The 23,138-nt window shown below is 40.2% G+C and overlaps 1 protein-coding gene across 8 annotated transcripts in view; it reads left to right on the top strand.

The window, feature by feature from the left end:
• Positions 1 to 23,138, top strand: part of DCDC1 (doublecortin domain containing 1) — a 443,558-nt gene that overhangs the window by 406,262 nt on the left and 14,158 nt on the right. For all 8 annotated transcript variants that reach the window (XM_070626537.1, XM_070626535.1, XM_070626540.1 and 5 more), the window contains 6 exons: positions 1,345 to 1,497; positions 2,213 to 2,314; positions 6,733 to 6,869; positions 8,063 to 8,242; positions 17,892 to 18,042; positions 22,806 to 22,915. In XM_070626537.1, coding sequence (XP_070482638.1) covers positions 1,345 to 1,497; positions 2,213 to 2,314; positions 6,733 to 6,869; positions 8,063 to 8,242; positions 17,892 to 18,042; positions 22,806 to 22,915 — 833 coding nt within the window. The remainder of the gene's footprint in view (positions 1 to 1,344; positions 1,498 to 2,212; positions 2,315 to 6,732; positions 6,870 to 8,062; positions 8,243 to 17,891; positions 18,043 to 22,805; positions 22,916 to 23,138) is intronic.

The raw sequence follows: 23,138 nt of genomic DNA, 5'->3' as shown, positions 1-23,138 counted from the left end.
CAATATATATATTTCCTATTATCTCACAGTGATATTATTTGTTTTGTTTTCTGATGAGTTTTTAAAAATAATAGTGAGAATATTTCATGCCCAGCTGATCACTAAAGCATATAGTTCTGCCTTTGTTTGGCATTTGGAATTTCTGATCTCCAGGTTCTGAAAGATTGCCTTCTCCAACACTCTTCTTTCAAATTCTTATCTAAACCTGGTTGGAACTAATGTTGTTTGTGCAGGACTACCAGGAGGTCATCCCCTCCCCTCTACATCTAAAGGTCATCCTCGAATCAGGGAGGCCCGTCAGCGGGCTGCCCCCTGTGCTGAATCATGGCTTGGGGTTATGCCCTCAGTTGGCATTGAGGAACTTTAAAGAAACAGACATCAGTCACAACTCAGCATCGTGCTCACTACAGAGGCAGTTGATCTGGGTTCTAATCCTGGCTCTGCCACTGCCTAGCTGTGTGACTAACTCTCAGTTACCTTATCTGTAAACTGGGCTCAGACCTTCCTCAGAGTGTCCTTTTGAGCGTTTCATGAGATAACATATGTAGACGTCTTATTAAAATGCGCAGCACATAGTGCGTTCTCAATGTATATTAATTTCTATTGCAGGATACTGTTAGCTATCTCACAAATAACTCCTTTATGAAGACCCTGAAATAAATCTCTCTCAGACCCCAGGACCAGGGAAGGTGTATCTTCTGAGGAGTTTATCTGTGTGGGCCGTGCGAATATTAAAATTGTGTTTTCCTCTTTGCTTTGGCCACTAGGAAGCTCAGAGCCCAAATTGTGATTTATCTCTAGCAAACAAAAAATTGTATTCATTATCATTTAATAATACAAATATTATGTAGCATTTTTTGGATGCTTGCCCAATTAAATAGACCAAACACTGTTTATTCTAAGCACTTTCCTTTTTTTCTTTTAATCTTCGCAGCAGCAGAGTGAGGTCGATACTATCATCCATTTAAAAGATGAGGATGCCTAGGCGCCTATCTCTGGCTTTAGTCTATTTCTATAGTCCTTTTCCCCTTTGCTTGGTTTTCTTATCTTTACTTTATCCCTTTTCAGAGTAGATATGTTGGTAAGCCACTTCAAATTTCTTTCAGAACTAGGGGAAGTGTAAGGAAGAAACTAAAACGTATATTTACAATCAGATTAGTTTAAATTCTTTGGTTGCATATGAGGTTTCTGATCAAATTTATATATCAGCATCTGGTTTTGGTATTGCCTGTTTAAATCAAGTCATTAATGAAGAATGAAATACTTTGAATGAACAAATGAATTCAGTAAGCAAATTTATTCATTATTCATTGAACAATGACGACTGTGTCATTTGTTCCCCAGAAAACCCAAGAATGCAGGTGAAAACCAAACTATTTCCCCAGTCTGTGCCGACCGACAGCTTAGATGATGTAGACAGGTCTCGCCTCGCTTTTGTCCTTAGAAATCCTATTGCCGTCTGGATATCTTGTGGGGAACCATTTCTATCTCCGAATGGTAAGTTTTTTGTTTCTGCTTTCTTTCAAGCAAGTGTACAAAGGGACAGAGAAATAAATTTTATGTCTCTGTAAGAAAATGAATTAAATGTGTATAGTATCAACATAATAACATCGCATTTATGCAAAGAGCAAGAGGTCCATCGATTACCATGTGCACAAGCACAGCTGTGCTCCTGTATTTGCACAATCGCCTGCTTTTTCTTACTGGAATGGAGTATTCTGCATGGAAAAATGTCTAATTTAGTTGATAAAGAGATCTTTGGTCTCTAAGACTGAGAATAATGATATACATTAGAAAATAACAAATGAGTTTAATTCACACTGAAGACGACCTGTCTGCACATTTTCATTTTTAAGAATTGCACCCTTTAGGCAGTAGGTGGATGTTTAAAAAATGAATGGTTCCAAGCCAGGCTTTCATCACCTCCAAATAGTTTGTGGAAGTGGAAAATGCAATATGACTATTGCATGTGGTAAATCTATAGAATAAAACAGCACTGTTCCTCTTTTCCCCTCATTCCGTAAAGAAATGCCTTAAGCCCTGTCATCTTTCAAATGAGGGTTCTGTTAATGACCCTCACCTTTTAATTACTTCTTTCTAATTGAATCTATTTCTTGGAACAAAAGGTTCTTTATAAATTATTGGCTTACATGATAAATTACTGTTGATAAAATAGTACAAGATAAAATATCATGTATTTTTATTATTCTAGCTTTGCAGAAAGCAGAAAAATTAGAAAAACAGAACTGGCTAAAAAAGGACAAAATTTTGGCTGATCTAGACACCATGAAACACAAAATGAGACAGTTAAGAGGTCAGTATTAACTAAATCAAGTATCACCATGTTTAATTCTAAATGTAACCTCAATTTGCTGGTAGTTTTTTCTGCTGTTAGAAGCCAGATGTTTATCTGAGTAGTATATAAAGATGTGTTACAGAGGTCACTGGAGCAAGTCTAAAACCTTGTGGTGTATCTTTTCAGTACTGAGGTTATATTTGTAAATTTTATATTAAAATCAATGTCACATGACTTATGTGTACATTAAAAATTTAGCAGGGTGTCTGGGTCATATAGCCACCCTGTTGGTTTTCCTGACCTTATATTATTCCGAGCCCTTAAGATATCCAGTGATTCTTTGGGGAGAAAATGTCCTGTGGACTTCAGTCTGGGAAGGAATACAGTTCAGGCTCTGTAATTGTCGTAGCAGGATTTCAACTCCTGAGTATGTGCACTGTCTGGTGTCAAAACATGAGACTCTTACTTCAGTAAGCAACATAACTAGTTCCACCTGCAGCAGACAGAACTCTGGGCTGAAATGGCTGTTTTCTGGTTCTTACCAGAAGGATTGTTGGTTATAAGTGAAAAGTGTCTATTGCTACTGCTAACTTCTAGACAACTGCAACTACTGGACATTGTCATTTGAATGTCCCATGTGCATGTCCAAGACTAAAGCCGTAATATCACCCCCTGCCTCCTTCATTTTTTCCTGCAGTGGGCACTACCACCACTCACCCAGGTGTTCTCTCTCAGAGCCTGGGAGGCATCCCAGGCCTCTCCCTGTCTCTCACTTTCTCCAACAAATGTCAGTAAGTCTTGTTGCTTTGAATCTGTTAAGTTTATCTTACTGAGTTCCAACTGTCTTACTTCCCACTATCATTACCCAAGTCTAAGCTGTTGTCGTCTGTCCCTTGGATTACTGAGACAGCCTTCTGTTTGGTCTCCCTTCCTCCATTCTGTGCATAAGGGTGACATTCTGGAGCTGGAGCAGCCATGAAAAATGCAAAGGTGTTATGGTCCTCCAGGCCTTCAAAAAACCTTCAAAACAAACCTTCAAAGATCCCTATTATCTTTAAGGTGAAATTGAAACTCCTTAATACGGCCCTCCATGGTCTGGTTCTCTGCAGCTTCCCACCATCCTTCTGCCATCCACTCTACTCTTTTGGACTTTTTTCAGTCCCCTAGACATGCTCTGTGTTCGTAACTCTGAGTTTTTTGCACAATTCAGTTCCCTCTGCCTCAACTTTTCTCTTTCTTGTCCTCTTGGATTGGTCCACTCATTCCATACTTTTCAGTTTATGTGTTATTTCTTCCTAAAGCCTTCTCGAACATTCCAATTATCAGGGATAATGTGTTTTACCCTGAACTTCCCCTCTGGTCGTCCTCATCACATTATTGTAATTACCTGTTCCTGTGACTGTCTCTTCTGTGTTACATTATGAATTCTATACCCTTCTTATTTGTTCTCTGAATAGTTACAGAATGATTGAATTAAAGAATGAATGGAATTTCAACCGTTCACTCCAGTGAATTTCCTAAGCTCTGTTCCTATAACAAGTTAAATCAATAGAAAGCAACATACTGAAAATAGCACCTGGCAGAGCTTCCTTTACTGAATTCCGATTTTATATCATGTCTTTGGCTTTTATTATAATTAAGTATTATAAAGACATTTAAAGTTCAGTTGCCACCATCTATCATACGTCTGTTGAAAACAGTCTCCATTTGGTCAGATGGTGTCCATTATGGAGGGCTCCACTGATGTATAGTTTCTCTTAGAGTTTAGTGCTAGGATAAATCTTGTCTCTACTGACAAACTGGTATATTTTCCTATATTAGAGGTAAATTCAATAGATGCTTGTTAAACACCTCCTCTGAGGAAGGCCTTTTCTAGCTGTCGGGATTGTGAGGATAAAGAAGGACAAGCCTAAGTGCAGTTAACTGCAGTCCCTGTTAGCGTGTGAGCTCCTTAGATGAAAGGGGAGGTGTGGGGAGTATGAATAGTTGTAGAGTTGATTATTTACTATTATTATAACCATTGGTAAATGTGACAAATGTTTATTGAGCATATACTATGTACAAAGTACTGTGATGATGTCACATTTTATTTATAAGCATGATTCCGATTAATTAATATTAATTAATATTAATCATAATGCTAGTAATTACTTTGTAGAGTTTTTATGGCTAAGTAACAAATGTTGACTATTTACTACATGCTTAGCACATAATAAATATTCAATAAATGTTAGGATGAGATTGCTGAGAAGGCAGCCTATTTTCCTACTTTGGGTCTTAAAAACTAATGAATACAACTAAGGAATGGCAGGTCAAGTGAAAGCATCACCTTTATTACATATAAAGACAATGCTGGAGCATTTTATTTAGTGTGAGAGCCAAATGGGTCTGCTAACTGAAACCCCCAATGAGGTGGCTATGCCCTCCCAGGCTGCTGAGCCAGGTTGGGTCCCAGTAAGGGAGAGAGATGAGGAGAGCTGTCCAGGTGAGATTTATAGTCTGAGAGAACAGCAAAGCCCTCATGTTCTCTAGCTTTCCCATTAATAGTTAGCGATTATCATTGCTATCCCCTGATGTCATGTGAAATAAGATAGCGTATATGGGAACTGTAATAAGAAAATAATTTATTCAATATGTTTTTGCTTGGTTTCAATTTCTGTTATTCTTACATATATAAATAATAGTTTGTTATGAAAACCTTTCCCTGAACAAAAACCTTTTGTGATGACATTATGTCTCTATGAAAATTACAGTGCAAATGCATTCACTTTCTTAAGACCATTAGAAGCAAGTTAACAAAAAACAAGTAATGCATAATGTTTTTCCTGTTTCCTATGTTTAATGTTTGGCTCTCAACAGTGTAAAAGATAAACCATTGCTGAACTCTCTTTAGTTGAGCAAAATTTTAATGTTCAAAATGCATCGTAAATAAAATATTTATTGAAATATTATCCGTAAGAATGTAGGTATCATAAATTAACGTTATCTGCACTTTCTGAATACAGTTGGCTAAAAACTATATTCAGCATAAATTTATGTTATGATTTTTCTCTTGTCGCTATGGTCTTCTCTGAAGCAAGTTACCTAATGGCACTGTCACTGTAACTCATTGGCCGATTGATTCAATTACGCTTTTTCCACATCCATGAATTACATATGAGTGCTTATTAGGTACATAGAGTTCTAGTTTCCCTGAAAAGTCATTGCTGCTGCTTCTTTTTAGTGCTGGATCTATTTCCACAAACTTGAGCTATAAGAGCACAAATGCTTTATCCTCTGCAAGTGTTGCATTATTTCAAAGAGTTTTGTTTGTAGTCATAGTCTGAAAACCCGCACATTAAGAGTCCTTTGGTAACAAAACTAGGACTCAACTACATTTTAGTATGCCTGTTATTTTATCCACTCCAGTGTTACTCTCTCAGAGCCTGCTCTGACACCTCAGACCAGGTCAGTGAGCCCTGTTACATGCTTTTGTAGACCCTGTCCTTCCCTTGTGCAGCTCAGTTGCAGACAATTATTGGTGTGATCATTTCCTTGACGTCTGCGTCCCGCGGAACTTGAGGCGAGGACTTGATCTTGAACATATTTGTATTTGCATTATCCAGCACGATGCTGACCCATGACTGGTGCTGAACACAGGTTTCTGGAAGGAACATACAAGAGAAAGCATTATTTTTACTTAAGAAGTTTAGAGGTCAGTATGAGACTCAGTGCTGAGTATCTCTTCGACACAGAAAAAGAAAACAAGTTCATAAGTATGACTTTTAAACCTCTTTTATAATGATTTCAAGTGGCCTAGTTGAAATAATGCATAAATTCAGATCACCACACTTATTAAATTATGCCTGTGATTCTTTAGAATACAGTATTCCAATAAATATTTTCTCTTACCACAGCTTCTTAACAGCCTAAAGGGCACAGCAGAGTTGTCAGAAACTAACCGTGCTCGTGGGGTATTATTAGATAGAAAAAAAGACCTCCTGTCTCTTGGGTTAATATTATTTTAGAAATACTTAATCCCCAGGCTGCTAAGCTAATTGTGGGGGAAAGGCTTATTATTAGTGAAGAGAACAAAACATATGTTCCATGCCTGGAAGAGACGATGGGCTATATAGGTCACAGATTCTATTTGACTAAATTACTGCTGAACCATATCGTGGGTAAGAGGCTGGGGCCAGTGTGGAAGTCAGCCTGTTATCCTTCTTTTCTGTCTGTACAGTGAGTATGCACATCCCGGCTATTTAAAGCCTCAAGCTCCCACGTGAAGAGGCATTGTTAGATATGATTACCTTAGGCGTCTTTGCTTTTATGATATATTTAGTATTTTAGCCTATGCTCCCGAGTGGAATGATTTATGCATAGAAAGCCAAACCAATTTATTTGAAATCTGCAAGCCGATCATCAGAAACAACATTTCCAGAGACTTCTTTCCCCAGGGCGGCGAGTAGCAGCGCGTCAGCCGGCCACCATGGCTCCCAACAAAAGCCCTGTGCAGCCGGTGCTGGTGGAAGGAAGCTGGGCTGAGAAGACTCGAGAGGAAATTAAACTCATGGACCTTATAAGACATACAGAGGTACGTTCTTTAGGACTTGAGACATTCAAGACTCGGCCTCTCTTATAAGCTTTTAAAAGTACAGTATTGAATTTTTAAATTATGCGATTAATATATTCTCGGCATCTGGTCAGTCATGACCACATAAGCATATCCAAGCATTGAGCTGGCATTTGGCAAGCAGTTATCTAAGAGACAGCAGCTCGTATGAAGGTCTGTTTTGTTTGAATGGAGATGAGAAATTATGACCTTAGCAAAGAAGAGAAAAAGGCCCAGTGGATATGTACAAAGGTAATTACAATACGCGTAGTCAAGTTGAGCCTTATGGCTTCATTGCTCATCACTCCTAAGGGTATGTCTCAAGATGTAAAATGAGCAAGGAGCAAAATACTAATTGCAATGGAGACATTCAGAAGTGAGGAATTCAAAAAGCAGTTTCAGTCCAATTGGTTAATCATTCAGGATTGCCGGACATAAAAAGTCTAGAAGAGAAAGGTCAGCTGTTGAGAGAGGATTTGGGGATAGAGACCTGGGAAAACTTTTTGCTTTGTGAAGTTTTTCATCAAAATGATATGTTCTTATTTAATAGGGTTTCTCAAATCGTGAAATGTGTTCAATGAAAATCTTAGGCGTGTGCCCAAGTCAAGGTTACGAGAAAAAAGGAAACTGACATTGCTAGAAATGTGATTTCATGCCAAGCTAAGAAGGATAAATCACCGACCAGGGAGTGAGTGCAGAGCATTGAACAGGACCTGCTCAAAGTAGGATGAAAAGCTGCCTGGCAGGGATCTGGCAATGCGTAGGGTGGCAGCCATATTTTAAGAGGCAGAAGGAAGACTTGCAATGGCCACGCACACTCCCTTAAGCATCTCTTGGTTGAAGGAAATGATGTTGTGATTCTAATAAAAAATTCATTGTTAGATGCAGAGAAATGGCTCAGTAGGAGAAACACCATGCAGAAATCCAAAACACGTCTCTATTCATTTCTCCAAGTTATAAATGAAGGTTAAGTGCTTTGCCAAAATAAGTACCTTATTATTATTACTCTGTGATTATTATTGCCCTTAGTGGTTCATGGAAGCAAGGAGAATTTGCAGAAAAGTCAGTGACAGGAGAGCGTAATGCACTCCTAAACTTTGTTCAGTATAATTTACAATTATAAGACGATTCTGTCTGTCCTGACAGCCTTCACACACACGGGCTTTTCCTAACAGGCTCACCTTTCTGAAGTCCAGGAACGGCAACACAAGAGGAATTCTCCAATTCCAGCTGCACGCACAGCACTCGGGCAGAGCAGCCTGTATAAGCAACCCAACGCCAAAAGGGTGTGGATCTATCGAAACGGGGGCAGACCTGCAGACGGCGCTTACGCCTGGGGCAGAACTATTTCAGGGGTGAGTCTAGTGTGAAAGGAGGTGTCCCACAGATCTGAGCTCACATCCCAGCTCTGACGCGTCTAGATTGTGAGGTCAGGCAAGTTATTTCACCTTCCTCAACTGCATTTTCTCATCTGCAAAATGGGACTAACACGTTCCTCACAGAGTTGATATGAGGATTAAATGGGCTTATGGGTGTGAAAATGTGAAGCCCAGTGCTGTCTGACACAAGTGTGAACCAAGATGCCACTTGGCCGGCAGAGAACAATGGCAGCCAAAGAGTAAAATTAAAACTTTAAAATAATTTTCCTGTTCTACTTTGAACCCAGATCACGAAAGAGCGATTTTTCCCCCATCAGGAATTACTCCCTAGGTATGTTCTCTGCAGGGAAGACAACAGTATCGATCGGAGGAAACCCACCATGTTCTCACTACCCAGAGCGGTGGAACCATGGCTGACTTTCACCTTCCAAATTTGGAACATGGACTAAGGAAAAAATGAATGCAGTTCATGTGTTGTTTGCAATATCAAGGAGATAATTCTAAAGTTTGACATTTTCTTAGTTGTAAATAGAAGTTTAGGCACCTCATCAATGGATTTTCATAGACTTTTAAAAAGTCTTACCTGTTGCGGCGATATCTTGAGTAGTTGTTTGGCTTTTTTACTTTGTGAAATGTTTTTATAAGTTTTTCTGGGACGAGAGCAAGTCACATAAAGATGTGATGTTGGCGGGTGCAGGGAAAGGCAAGACGGTGTGGTGGGCCAGCTGGAGGACTTCACGGAGGCCAGTGAGGGCACCAGGGTACCGGCACCTCAGAGGAGCTCTGCCTGAGGACGCTGACTTCAAAGTGTGAGAGACCACTCCTCTTCGGCAGGGTCTTTGAGTAAGAACTGTGAGAGCAATCGCATCTCAGAAGTTGACAACCAATCTGCTGTACTTGAGAAAGAAGACAGAAAAATGCAGAAAATGTCCTCAAAACCAAGAATACAAGTAAGGGAACTTCGTACACATGGGGAAAAAAAGAAAGTCATGTTAGAAAGAGAGTGAAAACTTTTTCAGTAGAGAACATTCTGGAAAAGGTTCTATAGCAAAGCTGGGGTCTTTCTTCCTTGCTGTTTCCTTCGAAAACTTCAGTTTGTGTTGTAGATACTAAGTCTTAAAATGCGCTTAACCATTTGCAACTATAACTGACACATCGGTGAGAGAGGATGGAAAGATTAATAGACCAGGTGAAGGGTAGAGCAGGGGCGACAGGATTGCAGAGTGCCTGTCAGACTCAGGATAGCAAAAACTTACACTAACTCTTACAAAAATTACATCTATCTGGTGGAGGAGCGACTTTGATTTATGTGACTCTCACGTAGTGTATAAAAGTCACTCCATAAATATTATTCCATGTCATATAATTTTTCTATGAACTTCGTACATGAAGGGCATTGTGCTAGATGCTGTAAGGTATTGTTAATTGATGGATATGGAAAGGTTTTGAAAACTTTATTGCGCCGTATAATTGACAGGTTAACATCAACAGTAGTGGTAACAGTGGGAGGAATAAATAACACACGGTCTATGCTCTCAGTAAATTAATATTTCAAGTTGGCAAAAGCTTTTGAAAATCTATCAAAGTTTACTTGGGTTTGTAGAGAAATGGGCACTCTCATGCTGGTGGAAGTACAGCTTTTTGGGGGACAATGTGGCTGTGCATATCATAAGAAAATGTACTTCTAGAACTTTCCAAGGATATTTCCATGAATTTATGCAAAGATTTTTTGGTAAGAATATTTATCACAAGGCTATTTATAACACAGATAGATTAGAAATAATTTAAACACTCCTCAATAGGGAGTTGTTGAATTATAGTACATAGGATAGAATATTATAACAATTAAAACTAACTTTAGAAAGAATGACGACAATAAAGATGTTCAAGTTATGCTGAGTGGAAGACACATAATATAACATCCCACATGGAGTGGGATGCTGTGCACATCCGTGCACACACCTAGAAAAAGACTGGAAGGACTTTATTGTTGGAAGTATTTATTGGAGGTCTTATTATTGGTGACCTGATAAAGGTGGTATTTCTTTCCTGTGTGTTTTTCGGTGTGTTCCGTATTTTGTTATGCTGAACGCAGATTTTCCTTGTAAGAAAAATGTATTTGCTAAGGGAGTTGATGTTCCTTTTAGAGAAATACTATCAGCTTGTGATAAAGGTCAAGTCAGCAGCTCAGACAGGAAGTCTGGTAGGAGCTCAGAGGAGGGGGACGCCCTGCCCACCTGGGGTGAAGGAGAAAGGTCCACAGAGGAATCAATCAGGATTCTCATGGAACTTGAGAAATGGGTAAGATTCAGCATCTTAGGCAGAAAAAGCATTAACAAGGATGAGGGACACTGCACACAACGGTATGGACATTAGAATTCATAAATCCCATTAAGTAGATGGTGCTCGGACTGAGAAATAGGGAGAGAGATGTACAACCAGAGAGATTGTTTGCGAGCATGTGGTGGGCCCCACATACTATCTGCGTTGGTCTACTTGGCTGCCATAACACAATACCGCAGATTGAGTGGCTTACACAGCTGTGTAATTTATTTCTCACAGTTCTGGAGACCGGAAAGTCCAAGATCAAGGTGCCAGCAAGGGTTGGTTTCTGATAAGGACTCTCTTCCTGGCTTGCAGGTGGCTGCCTTCTCAGGCTGTGTGTCCTCACGCAGCCTCGCCCTCGTGTACACGTGGAGAGAGAGAGCTCCCATGTCTCCCTCCTCCATCCGATCAGGACCCCACCCTTATGACCCCGTTTAACCTTAATTCTGCCCTTAAAGGCCCTTTCTCCAAATGCAGTCACACTGAGGGTTAGAGCTTCAACCTATGAGTTTTAGGGGGACAGACTTCCATCCATCACACATCCCAGACTGAAGCGTTTGAGCCACGAGTTGTCTCTGAATGGAGGATTGTCGTGGTAAAGCAATGTTTGGGGAGATTAATGTGGCCTCAGGGTGTTGAAAGATACTTAGGAAATGTCCTGAAAGTTTTCTACACGTTATTTCTTCCTTTGCTTTATTTTTTAAAAATATTCTTTTAATCTTTCCTTTCTTTTTCCATGCTGTCTGTCTTGTTTTTGGGGACCTGCCTGAGCTCTTTGTGATCACTTAGGAACGGCTCCTTGCAGGCTGTCAGGCTGTAAAGAATACTCCTGGAGAATGGACTGTGCGAGTGAAACAAATGGACCACGGGAAGAGCACGGTTCAGACCTCACTGGGGACTCTGGCCAAAGAGGCTCAGAGTTTCTGTGGTTGGTACATTTACTAGCAGAGTGAGAAGCCAACACATCTCAGAGGTTCCACTCTGCTCTGTAATGAAACCCCAGACAGTGTCTGAGTCCCGTCTAGTGCAGACTCCCTTCCACTCCTTTCACTGCGGCCGCTATTTGGACGACTTACCCGCGTTCCTCCTACGCACCCTTTGGACATCGCCAGAGCAGCTCTCATCTCCAGCTGGTGTAGGCCCATCTGCCATCAGTGCGCCAAGGCGGCTCCCTCTCCAGGGTTAGTGGCTCTTTCTTCAGGGCCGACATCATTCTCTGATTTATGGTTTTATGATTGCCCGGGCCCCTCCTTCTCCTGTCCCGAAGCGTTTTTCTTCTCCCATCCCTGCATCATCTCTCTGATTGTGCAGAATCTCAAAACCAGGGTGTTCTTTCTCAGCCCAGCAGAGTTCTGAATGCATGAGCGGAAGCTGAAAGAATGAGAAACAGATCCTTTGATTTGTAGAGACAAGTCCCTCACATCCGCAGGCAATGTGCAATGGTTCTGAGATGCTCACGTGCCCACCCTGAGAACACCTGGTCTACGAAAGCTCGCTCACAAAATAGATGTGAGAGAGGAATTACGTATAGAACTTTGTTCCTTTATTATTGCAAAAATTGCAAACGTTTAATTTATATTACCCACTTTAAAGAAGATGCTTAAGTAAATTTAGATACATTCGAAAAACTGAGAATTAAGAATGTCATTAAAGGTCATAAGCTGACTACATATTTTACAACCTAATTGCAATGAAAGTGCCTTATTTTCAAAAGATTTTTGTAAACTCATTAACTTTGTCTCATAAAAGTGGCTCTTTGTGAAAATCAAGTGACATAGCTATATATTAACTCATATTTTGCATTTAGTATATGTTTTTATTAAACAACACTAATTTTTCTGATTATAAACAGAAAATATAATCTCTATAGAATAGTGACATTTTAGTGGTAAAGTAGGGAAAAATCTAAGAATTACCTTTCTGTAAGATCTTTTCAAGCTGCCGGAGTTTCTCCCAGAGATCTATCTGTACATATTTCTAGGACAGCCCCCACTGCTCCCAGCTCAGATAGGAACTCAGCCCTCACACCCTTTGGTCGCCTTGGAGCAGAAGGAAAATTAATAACTCTTATGGAATGAACTGTGTTCCTCAAATTCTTATGTTGAAGCCCTAACCCCCAATGTGACTGTGTGTGGAGGTAGGGCTTTTAGGAGGCAAGTAAGGTTCAATGAGGTCACAAGGATAGGGCTCTAATCTGATAAGATTTGTGGCCTTATAAGAAGAGGAAGGGAGCTGTCTCTCCCCGACCCTGTGAGGACACAACTGGAAGGCAGCTGTCTGTAAGCCAGGAAGAGAGTCCCTGCCAGAAACTGAATTGGCCAGCACCTTGATCTTGGGCTTCCAGCCTCCAGAACTGAAAGAAATAAATTTCTCTTGTTTCGTAGGCACTCGGTCTACAGCATTTGTCTTGGCAGCCTGAGCAGACTAAGACAGTGACTATTGTCATGGAAAATTTAGAAAAACCACAAAGGAAAACCATATGAGTCTATCGTAGTCTCTATGAAGTTTTTGATTATTTGAAAAACATTTATTCTGTTTTCTAGTTATAAAATAACATAGGGGCCACACCAGTGGCATAGCAGTTGGGTTTGCATGTTTCACTTCAGTGGCCCAGGGTTTGCTGGTTCGGATCCCTAGTGTGGACCTACGCACCACTTGACAAGCCATGCTGTGGCAGGTGTCCCACATGTAAAGTAGAGGAAGATGGGCATAGATGTTAGCTCAGGGCCAGTCTTCCTCAGCAAAAAGGAGGAGGATTAGCAGCAGATGTTAGCTCAGGGCTAATCTTCCTCAAAAAACCCCACAACATATAGTCATTGTATTAAAATTAGAAAAGAAAAAACACCAAGAATGAGTGAAAATTCTACCACCTTCAAATAACCACAGTTATTATAGTTTTGGCAGATATATTTCTATGGTTTCTATAGTTATATTTTTTTTGCCGTTATGATCATAGTAGATTACGTGGTGTATACAATTTTGCAATCTGCATTATTCACCTAACAAACTGTTGTGACTTTTCCCCCATATAATTTAACTTTCAGTGTTATTATTTTCAGTGGTGTCATCATCTTTTATCAAATAGACAGATTGTTATTTATTCATCCAGTTTTCTGTTGTTTGCCATTTAGGTTGTTTTTAAATGTTTGCTGTTATAAAGCATGCTCCAACAAACATTCTACATATAAACCCTTACTTAATTTCCTGATTATTTCTCCCAAAGAAATTTTTAGAAAGGTTGTAAGTCGAATTTTATAAACATGCTTGAGAATTTCAGTAGCCGTTGCTAAATTTTCTCCTAGGACTGTTTTGGGAGTCTGTGCTCCCACAGGTAGTGAGTGAGGCTCCCACCTGGACAGTCACCACGAGACAGCACCCCGTGGTGCAGCGCAGTCACGCAGAGACCTGCGCGTCCAGGCTGGACAGAGAAAACGCACTGTCTCCGATTTAATTTATAATGTTCTTTAAGTACCTGTAAAGTGATTTTGCTTTGTTTTATTTTGTTTGTTTTACTGTTTATTAGTCATTTGTGAATTTCCAGTTAAATCTTTTGCTGCTTTTCTATGGGAAGTATTTTTCACATCGATATGAGTTTTCTTTTTTTTAAGCAGGTAAGTCTATTATGTGTAACTTCATCATATTTATTATAACAAATTTCCAATTTTCCATTGTGTCTATGGGATTTTTTAATGTACAGAAATTAATACATTTTATAGGTTTGTTCATTGCTTTTAATGTTTAAATAGTCCTTTACCGTCCTGTGGTCATATAAAGATTCATATGATTTTTCTTCAAATTTTTTATAGTTAAGTTTTTTCTGGTTGTAAAATTTGAGTGAAGCTATTTTCTCTGCTTTGTTTGTTGGCTTAAATTATCTCAGCCCTACTTGCTGACTAATCATTTTTGTTCTCCCCACTGAGTTGGAATGCCAACTTTATAACACACTAAACTCTGATATATACTGGCTTCTGTTGTTAGGCTATCTAATGCATCTGACACTTGGAGAATTAGTATAGCTTTACAATCTATTTTAATACAATAGGAGTTGCCTATTGTTACACTTTGCTTTTGGATTTTGCTTGAATACTCTTGCCTGTTGATTCTTATAGATGAATTTTGGAGTCACATTTCAGCACCCTGAAATCATCCTGCAGGGTTTCGACTGTAGCTGTCTGAGGCTATTCATTAAATTCATAGGAACTGAACATTTTACAAAGTTCCGTCTCTGCTGCCAAGGTGAAGTCTGTGGCACTCTGTTATACACATGTGTCTCTTTTCCTGTCCTTCTTTACTAAGCATTCTTCTTTTTTTGTTTTTTGTTTTTGGTGAGGAAGACTGGCCCTGAGCTAACATCTGTGCCAATCTTCCTCTATTTCATATGTGGGATGCCTCCACAGCATGGCTTGATGAGCAGTATGTAGGTCTACGCCTGGGACCTGAACTTGTGAACCCTGGGCCACCAAAGCAGGGCATGCAAACTTAACCACTATGCCATTGGGCTGTCCCCAAACATTCTTCTTTTTGTTATGAATTTCTCATTTAGTTCACATAAATTTTCTAAGAATGAACTCGTGTTAATTTCACATGTTGATGATCTTACCTATTCCTTTAGCAGAACTATTTCTCTTATTCTGATTTTATGCTTTATTGCATTGGTTATAATCATAAAAATAAAGATTCTTAATGAAGGAAATAGAAGAAACAGCATTTTTTGCCCCATGAATAACTTGAAAGTTAGAATGCTGTGGTTTTTCTTTTCCTTGCCCATGTCACTTTTTGGTGCCTGTGTTCCTGACCACTTTTGTTGCAGCTGTATCTGTTCTACTGGTCTTACTGCTCAACATTAGTCAGTTTATCTTATGACCTTCCCACAGTGAAGGACTTTCATTCATTTCATAATAATCTGAAATGTATGTGGGTGATAGGTTTTCTGAGTTTTTGTACACATCTTTAATTTCCTGTAGCCAAAAGTAATAATTTAGTTGGATACTGAATTCTTATGTTAAAACCTTTTCCCCTAAAAACTTCATAGATTTTGCTCCATTTTCTTTGGTATTGATTGTTTCAGAAAACAGGTCCAGACATAACTGAATTTTTCCCCCATGTCTGAAATTCATACTTTTCATTCAGTTATATTTAAATGTTAGTCATTTTTTTCATTAAATTTGCCTTACCCTGGGTTAGCCTTTTTGATCTGAAGACATGGATCTTTCTTTGGGACAGGAAAGTTTTCTTCTATTTTTTTGATAATTGCTTGAGTTTAATTTATTCTGGATTCTTCTCCAGTAACACCAATAATGTGTAGGTTTAATACCTGATGTCCTGACATTCCAGATGTTTGACTTTTCTCTCATAAATTTTATGTCTTATCCTTTCTCTGTATCCTGTGAGATTTTCTCAACTTAGTCCTCCCTAATACTGGTTTGATTTTCTCCAGTATTGACTCTGCTTTTTTCTGCTTCTAAGACGGATTTTAATTCTGCTGTTGAGTCTTTTATTTCCTTACCTTCTCTCCTCTTCTCCGTCAGCTCTCTATTCATCCCACTTTGAAACCCTACTCCTTTTCTTACTAGCTGTATGACCTTGGTCATGATATTTAACCTCTCTGTTCTCCACTTTTCTCATCAATAAAAGGAGGGTAATAATTATTTCCCTAGGGTGAAATTAAGTGTTCCCTGGAAACTTTGAGAAAATTTTTTAGCTCGTAGAAATGTGCTAATAAATTTTAACTCCTGTTGTTGCCATCGTCATCATACTCATCATTGTCGTCATCATCATCATCATTATCATCTCTGCCTGCATCTCAGCAATGTTCCTTTTCTTTAAGCTGTTATCTCAATTCTGTGTGTGTGTTTATGGAAGTCATGTTTTATTGAATTTTGGGATCCCAATACAGATACTCTCTAAAATGTACTACTGCTGTAAATCTTCTTCTGAGTCTTCACTTTGAGTATAGTTGTACCCATTTTTGTGTTGTAGAATATTTTCATAAGCCTAATATTATTGCTATTGTTCATGTTTTTATTTAGACCTCTTTGTACAAGGTAAGGTCTCTTCACAGTAGATAGGATAGATTAGTTCTCTTTGGCTCCCCTAAACTTTGACTTGGGCGCTGTCAGATCCTGCCCTCAGTTTCAGTCAGAGAGCTGGTCCACACGCACAGGATTTAGCCAAATTGCTGCCGACTAGCTGTTAGTTAGCGGCAGGGGTAGAGCTGCCTTTAAGAGCACTCTCCCTCTGCTCTTCTCTGACCATCCACTCTACAGAGGGGAGTGTATTCCTGGATAATTTCAGCTGTTATTCAGTTCAGTTCATTTCTCCCTTGCTCAGAATAGGGGGTGAACCCTGCAATCTCTGGACCGCATTGTCTTGTCACTCTCTTGTCTTGCTCCGTGTTACTGATTCATTTTCCAGATGCGAGGTGTCATTGTGTGCCCAGTTCTGCCCCAGGCCAGGCTGCGTTGCTGTGAGCTGTGGCCCCTAAACACAGCTGAGAAAGAAGAGCTGATGGTGATGGGGGCCCGGGTGGACCTGGCTCCTGCGTCTTTGGGGACAGTTGCTTGCCCTGCACGGCAGGCGAGAGTGATGCGGGCATGCGTGCGGCTTCTCGCTTGTCTCCGCTGCCTCCTCTCAAAGCCCTCTCCTCACTTTCCCGGACCTGCCCTCAGGGGTCTGGCACGTGCTGGCTAATCTTTCTAGTACTGTTGACACTTTGCATCTGTACATGTGTTTTTATGAACATTTCAGGGAAAATTGAGAGAAATGAAATAAGGCCCCTCAAGATAGTTTTAAAATTTACCGAGTAAAATCATCAAAAAAGACTTTCTAATCATAGAGTCGTAGAGTCGGAGAGATCTTAGACCAAAACTTTGATTTTATAGTTGAAAAGACTCCTTGGTGGGGTGTTGCCTGACCTGTCGCGATGAGACAGGCCAGCGCCCCTGGGCTTCTCAGCTCCAGGTCGATGCTTCTGTCCTTCTAGCTCCTTGCTCATTGCCAAAATAATAACTTAAGCTATTCTGACAAGTGTAGATTCTCAAACCAGAGTTTTTCATATTTAGGCCTTTCTTGCACAGCAAGAGGCCTTTTTCCACATGGAAAATAGAGGACTAAAGAAAAAGCCACTGCAGAGGGCTGAGGCTCCCCATCGGTCAGGCCCTTCCTCCCACCGCCTTCTGACAAGTATAAGTTTAACGGATATTCAAGTCGGGTGATAGTTCTCTCGGAGGAGTTGATTCTTTAACTCTTAATTGCGTTGTGACATTCCACATTCCAGTATGTCTGTCCCTCTGTGTTGCAGCTGCTGGATGACTGCTCCTCTCGCCTCGGAATGGCCCAGCCAACCAGAGCACTGTACACCCCAGGCGGAAAGCCCCTTCACTCGTGGGACGACATAGAGCGAGATATGGTCGTCTGTGTGTCCACAGGACACAGCTTTACAACCCAAGAAGGTATGGGTGACAGTGCTTTTCCATCAAGGTTTTGAAGAATTAAAGCATTCAGTCTTTTCTTCAGAGAGCTTACTGGCTGAATTTTATATCCCATCTGGATGATTTTTAGTAATTGTCCTCCTCCACATTTTTCTACTCCATGTTACTTAAGTCAAGTTTGTATATTAATTTAGTGCATTAAATTATATTTAGTCTTGAAGCCTTATCCAAGGAGCTGATTTGAAGACACTTTAAAAGGCGTCTTGGAAGATGCAGGCACAGCTCGGAGATATTGTGGGTTCAGCTCCAGACCACTGCAATAAAGCAAATAAAGCGAGTCACATGAATTTTTTGGCTTCCCAATGCATTTTACACTATGTTTACACTATGCTGCAGTCTATGAAGTGTGCAATAGCATTATGTCTAGAAAACCAATGTACACACCTTAATTAAGGAACACTTCATTGCTAAAAAATGCTAACCAGCGTCTGAGCCTTCAGCGAGTTGTAGTCTTTCTGCTGGCAGAGGCTGTTGCCTCACTGTTGATGGCTGCTGACTGATCAGGGTGGTGGTTGCTGAAGGCAGTAGTGGCTATGGCAATTTCTTAAAATAAGACAACAATGAAGTTTGCTGCATTGATCGACGCTTCCTTCCATGAACGATTTCTCTGTAGCATGCAGGGCTGTTTGATAGCGTTCTACCCACAGTAGAGCTGCTTTCAAAATTGGAGTCAGTCCTCTCAAACCCTACCTCTGCTTTATCAGCTAAGTTTATATAATATTCTAAATCCTTTGTTGTAATTTCAACAATCTTCACCAGCAGTAGATTCCATCTCAGGAAACCACTTCTTTGCTCTCTATAAGAAGCAACTCCTCAGCCATTAAATCTTTATCATGAAATTGCAGAAATTCAGTTACATCTTCAGGCTTCACTTCTAATTCTAGTTCTCTTGCTGTTTCCACCACATCTGCAGTTACTTCCTCCACTGAGGTCTTGAACTCCTCATTAGGGTTGGAATCTTCTTCTTCCAAACTCCTGTTAATGTTGACATTTTGATTTCTTCCAGTGAATCACGAATGTTCTTAGTGGCATCTAGAAGGGTGAATCCTTTCCAGAAGGTTTTCAATTTACTTTGCCCAGATCCATCAGAAGAATCACTATCTATGGCCACTGTGACCTCATGAAATGTATTTCTTAAGTAATAAGACTTGAAAGTCAAAATTACTCCTTGATCTGTGGGCTGCAGAATGGATGCTGTGTTAGCAGGCATGAAAACAACATTAACTTAATTGTACATCTCCATTAGAGCTCTTGGGTGATCAGGTTCATTGTCAATGAGTAGTAATATTTTGAAAGGAATCTTTTTTTCTGAGCAGTAGGTTTCAACAGTGTGCTTGAAATATTCAGTAAACCATGTTGTAAGCAGATGTCCTGTCATCCAGGCTTTGTTGTTCCATTTATAGAGCACAGGCAGAGTAGATTCAGCATAATTCTTATTAAGTGCCCTAGGATTTTCAGAAGGGTAAATGAGCATTGACTTCAACTTAAAGTCACCAGCTGCATTGTTAGCTCCTAACAAGAGAGTCAGCCTGTCCTTTGAAGCCAGGCACTGATTTCTCTCTAGGTATGAAAGTCCTAGATGGCGTCTTCTTCCAATATAAGGCTGTTTTGTCTACATTGAAAATCAGTTGTTTAGAGTAGCCACCCCCATTAATTATCTTAACTGAATCTCTAGGTAACTTGCTGCATCTTCTATACCCGCACTTGCTGCTTCCCCCTGCACTTTCATGTTATGGAGACAGCGGCTTTCCTTAAACTTCATGAACCAATGTCTGCTGGCTTCAAACTTTTCTTCTGCAGCTTCCTCACCTCTCTCAGCCTTCATAGAATTGAAGACACTTAGGGCTTTGCTCTGGATCAGGCTTTGACTTAAGGAAATGTGGCTGATTTGATCTTCTATCCAGACCACTGAAACTTTCTCTGTATCAGTAATAGGGCTGTTTTGCTTTCTTTTCATTCATGTGTTCACTGGAGTAGCTCTTTTAATTTCCTTCAAGAACTGTTCCTTTGCATTCATGACCTGGCTAACTGTTTGGCACAAGAGGCATAGCTTTTGGCTTGTCTTGGCTTTTGACATGCCTTCCTCACTAAGCTCAATCATTTCTAGCTTTTCATTTAGAGTGAGAGATGTGAGACTTTCCTTTCACTTGAACACTTAGAGGCCACTGCAGGGTTATTAATTGGCCTAATTTCAATATTGTGTTTCAGGGAACAGGGGGACCCGAGGGGAGGGAGAGAGATGGAGGAGCAGCCAGTGAGTGAAGCAGTCAGAGCACACACAACAATTAAGTTCACCGTCTAAAATGGGCACTGTTCATAGCACCCCAAAACAATTACAATAGTAACATCAAAGATCACTGATCACAGGTCACCATAACAAATACAATAATAATGAAAAAGTTTGAAATATTATGAGAATTACCAAAATGTGACACAGAGACACAAAGTGAGCAAATGCTGTTGGAAAAATGGCACCCATAGACTTGCTTGACATAGGGTTGCCTCAAACCTTCAATTTGTAAAAAATGCAGTATCCAGGAAGCATAATAAAGTGAAACTCAGTAAAATGAACCGTGCCTGTGTGGCCTTAGCACACACGCCAAGGAGACGGGGCTCATTGACTTCCTCCTTTTCACGTTATTTAAAACTTAATGTTTATTAATCTTAACGATACAGGTTGCAGATTTCTTTTTTTTAGTAATAAGTAAATATATGCTCATTTTATTAGCTTGTCTATTCCTTGATAATTTTCTTTGATAAGTGATAGAAATGGAAAGGAACATATATTTGTTATTAAACCAACATTTGCACTTTATTCTATTTATCCTGAGAAATTTAAAGCCACTTTCAGAGGGTAGGCATATGTTAGAAAAGACATAATTGTCAGGAAATTCTGAAGAACACAACACTTCAAAGGAAATTAAAAGATGAGAAGTGAATTACCTGGGATCCCTGAAATAGCTCTTGCTAGATTATTTCTTTTAAAAGTCGCTGTAGAATTATTATTACTGTGTTATGTGTAAGGTACATAAACCAAAACTTTTCAAACAGTGGCAGTCATATCTCTACATTTAGCCCAGAAGGGACAAAAGTATAGGCGTGCAGACTACAAAGTAGGAAGACCAGGATTTACTGGGACGCCTGGCACTGTTCTGCGGGAGGCCACAGACCTGCCTCCAGCACCGTCCTCCATCAAGGAGGAGGCTCTGATCTCTGGAATCTTTGTATTCTGTTATCCCCACCGCTCACCATTACCCCTCCCCCAGCTCCTGGTGACCCTCACTATGTGGTGACTTAGAAGAACACATCAACAGTGGGGTTCTGTTCTTCAGTGTTAGTTGACAGCTTTCTGAATTCTGAAGAGTGCATAGACTGTAAAAGAAATACAAGCCAGGTTCCCTCCTTGAAAGAGTTTTCAATCTAATTATGTACAAGAACACACTTGAAATATTACAGCACAATCGAACAGTAAGCAAACAAGTAGTGCAGTGGGAGGTACTGCCCCAGTCCCCTTCATTCTTTATCCTTAATCTTCCCCACTCTTGGGATGGCCTTCTGGTGCTCAGATCCCACCGCCTGGCCTCCCGGTGTTCACTGGGGCTTTCTGATAAATAAAGCTAAGTAGGCTGCAGGCAACCCAGCCAAAAGGGGATCCAAAACACACAGAGAAATGTAGGCTGTCTTCCCAGAGCAAGCTTGTTACCAATAAGGACTGTGGAGCGAAGAGGGGGAACTGTAATTACGAGCTAATGGGGCTCTCGCTGCCATCCCCCCGTGCCAGCTCCGCGGGCCTTCCACAAGGCTGTGGAGACAAACATGCGTTTCCAGGTCTTCAGTTTTGTAACCACATGGATCACTGTGATGTGAAAGTTGATTCTCTTCCTTTGAAAGTAGGTCCCCATATTACATTTTATATTGACGGTGAAAGGGTTAGTGGTTTTCTCTAATTGTCTAAGGTTTTTCCAGTGGGTGATGTATGTTCTAGGAAACCTGACTGATAGCAAAGAGTCTAATTTAGTTGTTCTTTAGAAACTTGTTTTACTGTTGAGTTGCCGTTTTCTTGTTTTTCTTGATATGATTAAGTTAGGAATAATCATTTAGTAGAAATCTAAATATTCTGAATGCTTTAAAAAAGAAAAGAGAGAAATGCCGCCAGCATAGGCATCCATATGAAGGGACATTCAGTTAATCATTCTACTCATAGTTTTTCTGTGACCTACTGGCTTAACTATGTAGTAGAAAATAAGGCAGCCAGGGAATTTCAAACCTAAACACTCTACAATAACATTTTATGTACTATAATGTAAAAACATTTAGCATGTGAAAGTTAGTCGTCAAAGAATCACACTAGGCTTTTGAAAAATGGATTTGTTTTGGCAAAACAAATCAGGCTCTGTTAGAATGGTTTCTTTCACACGAACTCCCGACAGAACTAAAAGAGTGCTTTATGCCGTTTGTCGTTCAATCTGAACACTGTTCTCACTGTTGTGTTTACCATCTTTTCAGTGGGTTCAATTTTCAGACCGATCCTAGGTTAGCTTCCAATTCAGGCTTTATTAAAGCCTGGAAGGAAGCCCTTTCTAGCGACTGCCCTTCAGTAGAAATCCAAAGAATGTCAACACATATCTGATGTGATAACCAAGTCAAGTGTGTAACGAGAGAGTCCAGCGCGAGAGCCGAGGACCTCTACATTGACTTGTCTCTCAAAATAATTTTTTTAACAGAGCTAAAGCAACTGTTGGAGGTCAGAGCAAATTACGCCAGGATCCGACGGCAGCAGGGCCCTCAAGCCACAGACATCGTGGTGTTGCCATCCTCAAAGCTGCGGTCTCTGGTGAGTGTATGTGGTGAATTCCCGTTGACCTGTCCTCCTGGGTGCCATGTCTCACGGGGGTAGTCTGGGTGTCCACGCTCATGTGCTTGCTGTGATATGATGACCAAGCATCCTTTTTAATTTTACCCAGTCTCTTCCAAAAGTTTTTACCACCACATTTTACAGAGTGGCATTTGATGCCTCAAATCTGTTCTTGGAAAGGCAACAAAACCAGACAAAGCAA

The sequence above is a fragment of the Equus przewalskii genome, chromosome 6 (genome assembly GCF_037783145.1).
Source record: "Equus przewalskii isolate Varuska chromosome 6, EquPr2, whole genome shotgun sequence".
NCBI lineage: Eukaryota > Metazoa > Chordata > Mammalia > Perissodactyla > Equidae > Equus > Equus przewalskii.
Note: the sequence above shows the minus strand (reverse complement) of the source record. Positions and strands in the feature narration are given on the sequence as shown.